Source organism: Aptenodytes patagonicus, chromosome 5 (genome assembly GCF_965638725.1).
Source record: "Aptenodytes patagonicus chromosome 5, bAptPat1.pri.cur, whole genome shotgun sequence".
NCBI lineage: Eukaryota > Metazoa > Chordata > Aves > Sphenisciformes > Spheniscidae > Aptenodytes > Aptenodytes patagonicus.
In genome coordinates, this window is record NC_134953.1 from 4,062,173 (window position 1) to 4,073,833 (window position 11,661).

An 11,661-nucleotide genomic window follows, 5' to 3' on the forward strand; every position below is an offset into this window, starting at 1 on the left:
ACTGACCTGCTGCCAGGACAAAAGAATCCTTCCCTTTAATTCTTCTGCTAGCTTAGTATGTTCTAGCCCGCACATTTTCCCAAAGTTACCTATCCTTTTATATACACCAGCTAATGAAGGATACGCAACACTTGATAATCCTCTCTTAAGTGCAGTGTTAAAATTTTGTTTATACTTTGAAACATCAGCACATTTGGAAAATTCATGCTGTCCTGCTCATACTTCAGTCTAGGTACGTGTATTTGGCTATGTATGTATTGGTACGGGCTCTCATGGATCATATTGTGCAACACTACATCTATTTTTAGGAGTAACAGCCCAGCCATTCTACTGCAGAACTCAAGCCAGGATGGAAACTACCTAATCTGCTCTCTGATTATTGTTCCCTTTTTTTTTTTTTAGAATCTTAAACACAAGAAGGAACTTGCCCTCATGCCACAATTATCTTCTGAAGTGAACATTAGATCTCTTCAATCTTCCTTGCAAGGACTCACACAAAGAGCTGGAAGATCTAGAGCCAGTAGTTAACTAACAAGAAACTTACTGGGTAGACATAGTGGCATGTCTTGACTGTAGGATCTCAGAATAATCTAGACTGACAGGGTTTAGTCTTCTAGAAACACAGATGTGTTTACATGTTAATGAAAAAGCAAAAAGCAAAGGCATTTCACTCACATAAACTTTTATTATCCTTCAACCTCAGCTGGTACTCCATTTCTCCAGCCTTAGCAGAGTTTTGCTGCCCTAGGTAGACAGGTTTTCAACTGACTGTCTCTGACTGAAAACATCTAGGCTAGGTCAGGTTTTAGACCCAGCCTTTCATTAATACAGTCAGACACAAAAGAGCAGTTGAAATCCTGACCACCTGAAAGGCTGCAAAGCAACAAAAAAAGATCCAGGAGGATTTCCATCATTTTCTATGTTTGAATAGAGAATCTTTCCTCTGCGGTGATCACTAAATAGTTAAGAAGCAATTAAACTGCACGTTCAAGAAACAGATGCATTATACATTTCAAGCTGTGATCAGAAACATGTGCAACTATTTTTCCGCTTACAAAGCTTGTGGTTTTATCTTCTCAGCAGCTTCAAGGACAGATGGAAGGCTGACTTTGTCTCCAAATTCTTTCTCACGATGCTCCAGTAAAACACCCTAGTCAAAGACATAAGAGAGAAATTCATACACTAGTCTCCCTGTGGAAGATCAACTGACCAGCAACTGAACAATTCCAGAAATGAAACTTTTGGTCTCACAGGAGACATAAAAGCCTCCTAGATGGCCTGCAGTACCTGTCTTCCTGCCCCAATCACATATACTCCTCCCAGGGTGAATCCTTCTCCTTCCAGGTTACCACTATATCCACTTTTCCAAGCACGATAGAAATTTTGCCAGACTCCAAAGCGGAAGAAGCCTGACATCATCATTTTTCTTCTGCGTGGACCATAGAAGCCCTTCTGCAGGGAAACAGAAAATACCTCAGCAAACAAAGTGAAAAGGACTTTTCCTCCCAAATGAAACTCAGGAAACCAGCCAACCCTGTATCCAAGAAAGGTCGCAACACACAAAAACTAACCAGGCAGAGCTAGAAAGAAATTGCACCTGAACTAACCTCTTTAACGTACCACCTGACCACTTACCTCCACACAGCCAACTAGCGGTACTGCCACCATTCATGTGGATTTTAAGCTGATCCTCACAAGCATTTAATGTACATCTACATCCCTATTGCTGACAACAGGGGTGCTTTGTGATAAATGTCTTTTTTCTTATTTTTGAAGCATGGCAATAAAAATACTGGTAAAGAGACAGCAGTGGTGCCAAGTCCTGAAACTTTATCAGCCATCTGTTTTTTTGTTGGTGGTTTTTTGGTTGGTGGTTTGTTTTTTTTTTTAAATCAGCCTGATTCTTTCACACAGGCAGAGCGGGGAGGGAAAATAAAAGTATCTTCTAGTCGATTTTGAGTATTACGTATTCTTTTTCCTTCAGAAGCCAAATGATTTCTAAATGCGTCTTTTGGGTTAAGGAGTAAGCGGGGCTGTGGTTTTGTAGGACATGAGACTGGCAATACAGCATGTGCCAGTGTACTGGGTCAAGCCACATCACTGCAATTTGGCCCGTACTTCATGAATTAGTTATGTCTGTCACCTTCAGACCTTGACTCGCACATCATAAACACCAGCAAGTCACACAGCCAGTGGAAGAAAGGAATAAATATTAATAGGCCATATTGTTTACCAGTTAAAGAGGAGGGGAGGAATAATCCTGCGACAGCATGTTACCAGTGCACAGCTACAGAGCAGTCTGTAAGCCGAGCAGGAGATTATATAGAGAGAGAGAAAAGCAAAGCTAATTAACTTCTTAAACTACAGTGCTACTAAATCCTTTTTCATTCAGACCACATTCTAACTATATTATTTATACAAGCTCTTCAAAGAGGACGTTCATAAGCTCGTTTTTAAACAAAAGGAGAACACCAACTTCACTATACCTTTTCATCCAGAAAGATTTCTCCTTTGAAATAATGCTGAAAATCCTCCACTTCAGTCCCAATCTTCTCTTTCACAACAGCATAGAGAGGGACACCCAGCTTGGACAGCTGAGGTTTCAGAGAGGAAAGCTCAGAAGCCTCCTAAGAAAGGAAAAAACCCCAAACATTTCAGGCAGTCGATGGAGCTTGGAAAGCTTCACCTTGAATTTCAAGAGCATCAGAAACATAAATAAATTCTTGCTTGAGGTGCAAAACAGAAACAGACCTGTAAATCAGACATTTAAGCTAGCGCTACTCCTAGGCAGGTCGTCATTAGATTTACTAAAATTCTCTTCATTAAGCACGGACGAAGGAGATTTTTTGAGCATTTACTGGGTAAAATAGTAAAATCCTGAAGAAAACATATTTTTAACTCAAAACTGTAGATACACCTTGCCTGTGCTAGGGCTTCAACTATCTTTTGAAGTGTTTACAGAACAGTGGAAAGATAGTGCCTGCACATCACTTAACTTTCCCTGAGAAAATAATCAGGGAATTTCTTCACACATCTTCAGTATCCCAGAAGCAACACTGCTTTTTCTGGTGTGTAAGAGCGTAAGGTATTGCCACTCATCCACTGGGTTTTTTGTTCTGCTGAAGGAGTCTCAGCTCCCACAGTTTGTACAAAGGCCTCCGAGGTTTCCAACAGATCAGAGTGCACACTGCAGATATGTTTCTTCTCATCTCCAATGGAGAAAGGTCATTTTTACCGGACAAACTCCCACAAAGAACTCCACACTTTAAAAAATGGACACAGTTTACGTGAACACCCTCAGCCACCTAACTGAAATGCTTTAACTCAAAGGCTTGCGGGGTATCTAGAATTTACTGAGTATCAAGTAGCAGACAGATAGGGGTGACCAGCCAGGAGAAAAGACATTAGAGAAAGACTAGGTGAAAGGTTAAGGGCAGCTTTCCAGTTCACTACCCTCTGTCTTTTTCAGAGGAAATGAAAAAGGATGAATCAGCATCGCAAGCAAACACCGAGTAGTGAGTGCGAGAGTTAAAGGATCATAGCTTACACTTGTTAGATCTTTCCCCACTTTTCTGTTCTTAAAGATCTGGTAATCATTTTCTGTTTTCCCTCGACAAAATGCCTTATGATCTTCCTAAAAGAGGGGTTAATAGCAATTTTATCTGGGATTTTTTTGTGTAGTTCAAAACTCTCATTATCAACAAAACAAACAAAAAAAAAAGTATTGCGACCTAACATGTCTGAGAACTGATGTTTCAGGCTAGTGCAGCGGGGTGCCCTGTAAGACCAGAAATCGCTGTCTCTGGATATCATGTCAGTGATACCATCAAACCTTCATTAGCATTTTGGAGAAAGGCACTTCAGCAGTTTGGTGGGGTTTATTTTGTGTCTCCTGGCTTGGCTTTTGGGAGGGGAAAGAGCAGCAATAATGTAAGAGCATAGTTAAGTTTTGAAATTCTCAAGAGAGAAGACTTCAAGCAGCATCTTGGGACTAGACCCGACTTGTTTTTCTTTACTGCTATTTAAAAATTATACAATAAGAGAAAGCAAAGAAGTCTATTTTTGTGGGCAAATTATAGCACATAACAGGTGTAGAGCCTTACGATGTAAGCAAGTGTATTTTGTCTCTTGCAAAACAATAAAAACCTACTGCCTGCAGGTTAACATATATGGCAAGTCACCTGTACTAAACCATTCCACCAGCTCAGAGTCAGTGACAGTGGGGAAAGAAGCAGCTTTCATACTATGGAAAAACATTAAGGGACAAAAAAAAAGGGCAGCTGAACTGTTTTTAGGAGAAAGGCAAGAGTCAACTCACAAAAATGGTTTCAGTATACAACAACCAAAAATAATTTCAGTTTAGACAATCTTAAAACTTTTTCAAACACTTTCACAGTTAAAATACAAAACAATTCTTTACCCTAATTAGCTGATCTAATTGTGGCAGTGTGACTGCCTCTGTTAAAAATTTGAAGTTTTGAGCCAAAAATAAGAATTAGAAAATTAAATTTTTCTCTCATTTTTTTCCTGAAAGAAAAAAAACCACAATTCTTTGAATTGGGCTCTTTATTTCTACGTAGAAAGTTACCATTAAAAAAAAAAAATCATTAATGAATTCCTGTCTGACTGTATGCGAAAGGCACAGAGTCAGGCACGTAGCACGTTCTCCTCCTGCCTACGCTACACCTGTTCAGAGAGCAAAGTACTTTAATCTTTAACCTTCCATGAATTCTACACATACTTAAGCAGTTACTACTGATGGGAGCAGATCCCTTAATTAAGTGGTTGCAATATTAATTACTCCATGTTATAGAGTAGTGAGTAACAACATAATAGCTATTTTTCCCCATAGCTATGAGAAAAATAATGACCAACGTGCAAGTTATGGCTGTTCCCAGGCACACGGTACACTCAAATGGTATTTTAAGTGTCTCCTCTCACCGCCACCCAAGGAGCCTAATGCCAACTTAAGGGTCAAATTTTGTTTCCCATCTCACCTTGTTATGGAACAGTAACTCCTTGTCTTGAGACTCCTTACCTCGCTGCCTCACATTCAGCATCCAGAACAGCGAGGGACTCCCCTTTGTGCACATCTCTTTTTTGCTGATGAGATTTATCTGATGGCTTTCTGCCAGTCCAGTCTTGGGCTGCTTTTGACCAGAGACTACCTGGCTCACAGAGATTTATTCTGGACACAGGGAATGCAACTAGCTCATAAGACTCATTACCAATTGGATTTTGTGTAATCTCCCATCCTAATAACCATGGGCTAGGTCCCTGGCAGATGTAAAAATCGTGTATCCATCGCCTTCAGAAGGAAAATGCTCAGGACCTAGACTATACAAACCAGCTGCAAAGAAAACTAAGTATGCTGTTAGCTGGCAACCAGTTTGGGCTAGGAAACAAGACCTTTCAGATACTTCAGATGCATTTGATGACTGCCCTGTTCACCCCCTCCCTTTATTTAAAGGGAATCTATGCAAGTAGAGCTCAACTCTTCCTAATTAATCCCCAAGCCCAGCAAGTACCTCTCTGCACAAAAATCATCCAGGTCTTCGCACAGCCATGATCACTGCACCATTCTTCTTCCATAGTTCACCTGCTTTGAATGTTCTTTGTTCTGTTTATACAGGAGAAACAGCATCAACAATAATATCAGCTGTTCTTTATAATGATTAATGCTTTAAGGACCAACACAAAGCATTGCAGAGAATTCCACATTCAAATACAGTTCTATCAGAAAAAAATTCTGTATGCATAACAGGGTATTATTGCTTCATTGATTTTTAGAAGTGTGTCATGTTTCATCCAGAAATAATGAGTTTCAGTTGTTTTTCCTTCAGCAGAATTATCTGCTATCAAGGGCACCCAACTTTGTATTATAACTAGGAAACACTAAGAAAAACTCTTCCAAACCTGGCCTTACAAAGGTTCTTATAAAAGCCCAATTATCAAAGAATGTGGGCTGAAACATCCAGAATCTTACCTGATCCCAAAGTTTTTAGCTCTATCTCCTCTAAAAACTCCAGCGTAGCCTTTTCTGGCTTGGACAAAAATATGTCAGTGTTAGCAAGGACGATCCCTGTCACAGCTGCACCAATGGCTCCAAGACCAACGGACCACATGCCCATGGTGAAGATCCCAAAGTTGGGCAGGAAGGAGATTTCTGGAAAGAGAAAGAAGAAAGCAGCTCTAACACCGGACATCAATGATGCCAGACAAGGAGGAACTGGATTAAAACAACAACTGAAAGCTCACGTGGATATTTTTGGTTTGACTGGAGACGATCTGTATATTTATTAATGTACTGAACTGGGTTTTAGAAGATCTAGATTATGTTCCAGTTCTGCGCCTGACCCACATGAAAAATATTAACAAGATATTATTACCTTTTCCTGCTACCAGATTGACAAAAACATTCATGATTAAATTGTTCAGGTGCAATGGGGAGAAAGATGATTGAAGTATACGTGTGTAATAAAAAGCCTCTAACAAGATGACCTCTGTGTTAGCCAGTAACTTAAATTATTACATTAAGACAGTGGTTTCTTTAAAAAAATAAGCATTTGTAGATTAAATGGGGTTTTTTCCCCCCCCACTAATCTATATTAAACAGTGAATTTTACAAATATACCACAGAAGACTTTAAAAAAAAGTAATAACCTATATCTGGTTCACCATAACTGGTGACCTTTCCTGTTCCTTAGAGTTCCACACTAGAACCAAGGCAGGCACCAAGCCAAAATTAGAGCTCATCAGTCATGCCTGCAGACAGAAATATGTAGACTTGCAACCATTTTATTAGACACAGTGATCCAACATTCATGCCCTGGACAGCACCTTCTATATGCTAACCAATTTCCACCCTTGCTAAAGCAGAAATGACATCAGGAACAAACAACTTAAACTCACACCCATCAGTTAGAACTGATAACATTGCAATGGAAGCCATTACATATGCTTGCTCGAGTCTTAAAGTACAAACACTGCTTGTTATTACCAGTGACTCTAGTTCGGTAGCAATTTTATTTAACCACCATCCATCCACAACCCCCCCGCCCCCCAGCCCAATCCTGACCCTTGCACATGTTTCACAAGCCTGGAAAGGGCTGACAGCCACCTTCCAGTGAGGCAGTATCAGTTACGAGGATGTAGGAAAGCACAGTTAGCCCTGCCTCGTGGACACAATTCAAGATCCAGCTCTGAGCAATAACTGGTACAAGAGTCACTGGAGTTTTGGCAGTATAAGAAGTCACTGCACGCTTACATCACAACAGTTATATGTTACAAAGGGCTGTAGATTTGCAGTCACTCAACTTTAGTATTACACAATACGGAGAATCAAATTTTTTCCAGAGCCATCTGCAAAACCCTATTCCCTGACAGACTGTTTTGGTAAATACTGCAGTCTGTATATACTTTTGTATGGGAGAGGGTTTTTTCCCTCATAAATATAGGAAAATATTACCATTTTGAACTGTGACTGGCAATAAACCAGAGACACACATAATCTTTATCCCCACAGCTAGCTGTTGCCAGAATTCAGAAAGTAAGAACTAGGAGTAGCTCCTTGCTTTTGTGTCAGAGCCACAGTGCCCAGAATTTTCTGGGAGAAAATCCCTTTCCATCCTTAACACTAGCTCCAGAATACTACTGACAAACAAATACAACCACCTGCCTACCTGCCGAAATAGGTAGAAAACATTTTGAAGAAAAGATCGCTTTGATCTTTTAACAGTATACTTGGTTCCAAGGAAGACAGTATCGCAGTATCTAGAAATGCAAATAATCCATAATCCCAAGCAGGAACCAAGGCCAGTTTACACAGACATAACGCAGATAAGAGAACAGATTCTACCCCATTTCACCACTTATTTCTAACCAAGGGAAACCTTCCTTGACCATTATCTGCTTTCACTATGCACTTTTTTCAAACATAAAGTCATACTGTAATGACAATTTTTTGATATCTGCCTCTGACTCGTATCAGAGACCATCCTGACCCCAGCCTTTGGAAGGACCAAAATGTAACTCAAAATGTATTGCTGTAATGCAGCAACATCCTTGTGTTAAGACTTAAAATCTCTGTGGCATACCCAAAAGACTACAGCCCTGCTCCCTCCTAGCGTTTGATTATCCAACTATTCTTTGGACTTGAATCTTGGCTGGTCAAGAACTGTTTTTCTCTTAATTCTTAGTTACAAGAAGAGAAGCGGGGGGGGGGGGGGGGGGGGGGTAAAACCCAAGTATTAATCCCTTGTGCATGTCATTTGCGTACAAAAATGTTGCCAAATTTGGCAACTGATTCATGAGTAATTCTCACATAGCTTTTTATTTTTATTAGCATTATTATTATTGTTAGCATTACTAGCAGCGCTAAAAGCCAGCTTCCACTCAGTCGTAGTTGATAGAGAGGAGATCATTAGACTCATAGAATCACTGAGGTTGGAAAAGACCTCTAAGATCATCGAGTCCAACCGTCAACCCAACACCACCATGCCCACTAAACCATGTCCCTAAGCGCCTCGTCTACTCGTCTTTTAAATACCTCCAGGGATGGTGACTCAACCACTTCCCTGGGCAGCCTGTTCCAATGTTTCACCACTCCTTCAGTAAAGAAATTTTTCCTCATGTCCAATCTAAACCTCCCCTGGCGCAACTTGAGGCCATTTCCTCTCGTCCCATCGCTTGTTACTTGGGAGAAGAGACCGACCCCCACCTCGCTACAACCTCCTTTCAGGGAGTTGTAGAGAGCGATGAGGTCTCCCCTCAGCCTCCTTTTCTCCAGGCTAAACAACCCCAGTTCCCTCAGCTTAGTCAACACACCTCTTTAGTTTAATTGGACTCTTTGGTCTCTACTCAGTGACAAAAAAACCCTATTCAAATATGCGAATCTTTTGCTATTTAAATAAATAGGGGAATGGAAGAAGCGGCTCTACATGGTGATACTGAAATTCCTCCCCTGCTAAGCAAACACCATAGTGAGCCACTTTGAAAAATACGTTTGGGAAATAGCAGCCAGGATTATGAAAATATTTGCTAACAAGGCAGGCTGAACCCTTACACATCTATGTCACTGAACCCCAAATGAAGAGACTAAATGGAAAACAGCTGAGCGTTTGCAACTAGCAGCTTCATTTCTGTTTAGCTGCTGTTCATCAAGGAAATCTGAAGCTCAAAGTAACTTCACAACCCTCCACCCCACCTTCAAGTACAAATGCTATTGCCTTGTGATCAAACTCTATGAGTTTTTAAACATCACCCGACAACCCACAATAAGAAGATACAACAAAGCATCCCGTAAGCCATAATCCACGAGGAGAAGATACAACAGAACATCCCGTAAGCCTTTAACATTTAGGTGCACGCACTCACCAGAACCCATGCAGCCTGCGGGAGCATCAGCCACCACCAGCTCCCCCTGAATGCGAGCGCAGGCAGGAGAGAAGACAAACTGCGCTGCCACGGGTGGCGAGTGGGCAGGACTAGGCAGGAGTCCAGCTCTGGAGCTTTTGCCCTGCGGCCAGGACCTGGCTCTTGGCGTCTCTGAGCAATCCGTGCCAGAGTCGCCCTGCGGCAGTTACGAAAGAGCAGCTGTCCAATCCACAGCACCATTGTTTTAAAGGTATCTTAATCATTCAACATTTTTTTTTTTTTTTTTTAAAAACCGAACACATGGTTACCCTCTTTATGGGGTGGGTGGGTGCAGGGAACGGGAATTACAGAAAGCTTTTCTGAAGCTGGGAACACAGCACTGAACTTCTGCATGCTAAACTGTGCTTTTCTGTAGAACTGTGCATTTTTATAAGTAGTATTTTCCCTATGTTTCAGTCTCTTCTACTTCTAACCCCCGCCCCGCACTCCAACAATACAAACAACCCTGGAAACAACTAAAAAGCCATCACAATGCACAATGTTAGAAAAAAGCTTCAATATAGAGGCTGTACTGGTGAATTAACCCAACTAACCCAGCGTTTCTATGCTAGGCTACCTACTTTAGTGGCAACATCCCCTCGCTCAAGAGCATCATTTTCTCTGGAATCAGATCTGCAAGCTCTCAGCTCTGCTAAAACCTCCAGAGGGGAAGGAGCACTTCTCTTTACAGAGAAGTTTCTTTGGCAGAGGCCAAGAAAAAAGGAAAAACATCTTTTTGTGTGTTTTTGTGGTGACCACAAGAGACCTCCAAGATAACAGTGAGTTATTTTATGGTCTGCCAGTACTCCACTAACCAGAATTTAAACAAGCTTTGTCTTAATCCCGTCGTAAGTGCCAGCTGATGACCTTCACTTTGTGTCAAGACCAGTTAAAACATGGTTTTCTAGATGTCTCATTTCCCTTCCACCCACAACCAGAGACAAAATTGTCATTAAGAAGATAGCTCTCCTTAAACATTTATTTTAGCAGTGTAAACAGGACCCATTGCAGCTGTGTCAAAAAAACCTGGAAAGTCTGTTTTCAAGTTGTCAATAAAACTCAGGGTAGCACACAGATTTACTTACATACTTTTCCTAAGACGACAGCTGAGCAAAAGTGGAAACACTCAGTGGGCACTCTCACAAGCTGGACTGCACCAGCACATATACCCTAGTCTAAAATGGCTTTGACCATTGCTTATTCTTCCCTTCTCTCCCACTCCCAACTTCCCCAAGACATTCCGTATCGAGCCTAAAAATCTTTCGGAGCTTTGTCACAACTTGCATATCCCAAACATAAGTTGAGCTGATTATTTTTTATGAGACGTTCCCCCCAGAAATGAGTCATACGATTACAAATATCTTTGTACTCTAACTCCTATAAAGAAAATTTACAATTCACAATAACCTGGTAACATGCTCGTCAAGATTTCATGAGCTTTTAAATACCAGTAAGGATTACAAAATACAGCATCCTGACCGATCTTCAAAATGAGCCCTGCTTTAAATAGGGATTTGACTGGAGAAACTTCAGAGGTCCCTTCCAACATAAATTGTCCTTTAAACGCCAAAATCAACGCACAAAGAAGCCTCCTAACATTTCTGATGGCACGAATGTAAGGGACTTTCACAACACGAGGGACTTCTTTATTTTCTTTTCGCCATTGTCAAGAGCCTGTAACAAACCATTCCTTGTGTTGAGAATAAGTCATCTTTTCAGGTTTCTTCCCAGTCTGCGCATGTTTCATTACCGAATTCAGTACAACACTGCGCTTGGCTCTAGCTGAAGAGAAAGTTGCTGTGTCAAGCAAGCAAACCATACTCCTTCTTTTGAAAGGAAGTTAGTTGTTAGGCCAAATAATCCCCCCCATTCTGAGAATGTTTTAAAGAAACCCAGCATCTCAAGGAGCCTTTTCTTTTGAGCAAGGGAGAGCAAAGAGCTCTGGCAGAACACTCTGGAATCTTCCAACTCTCTAGGTTTATTCAGAGGGAACAGGCTGCTAGATAGCGTGTATGGGAGAATTCAAATCTCTGCTCAATCAGCAAAATGGAGGTACCACGGAGATGGGAAGAAGTACCAGAGCACAGAACTGCAAAAAGTACTTATGTGAATATACTACAGGCTAAACTCACTGCTGGGTCTGCTGGGGATCCAGAGCAGGAAAGCTGCACGCTGTGGCAGGCTGCAGAGGTGGGGGAAGAAGGGGGGTACCAACAGACCCACTAATAATGCAAATCAGCGTTCACC

At 41.3% G+C, this 11,661-nt stretch overlaps 1 protein-coding gene across 1 annotated transcript; it reads right to left on the reverse strand.

Moving 5' to 3' along the window:
* Window positions 1-665: 665 nt before the first annotated feature.
* On the reverse strand, window positions 666-9,470 carry PRXL2A (peroxiredoxin like 2A). Its single transcript, XM_076338354.1, has 6 exons — window positions 9,376-9,470; window positions 5,987-6,166; window positions 5,529-5,620; window positions 2,487-2,627; window positions 1,288-1,452; window positions 666-1,150 (listed from the first exon to the last, which is right to left on the reverse strand). The coding sequence occupies exons 1-6, from the start codon at window positions 9,383-9,385 to the stop codon at window positions 1,052-1,054; spliced, it is 687 nt and encodes a 228-aa protein (XP_076194469.1). The 5' UTR covers window positions 9,386-9,470; the 3' UTR covers window positions 666-1,051.
* Between the last annotated feature and the right edge of the window lie 2,191 nt (window positions 9,471-11,661).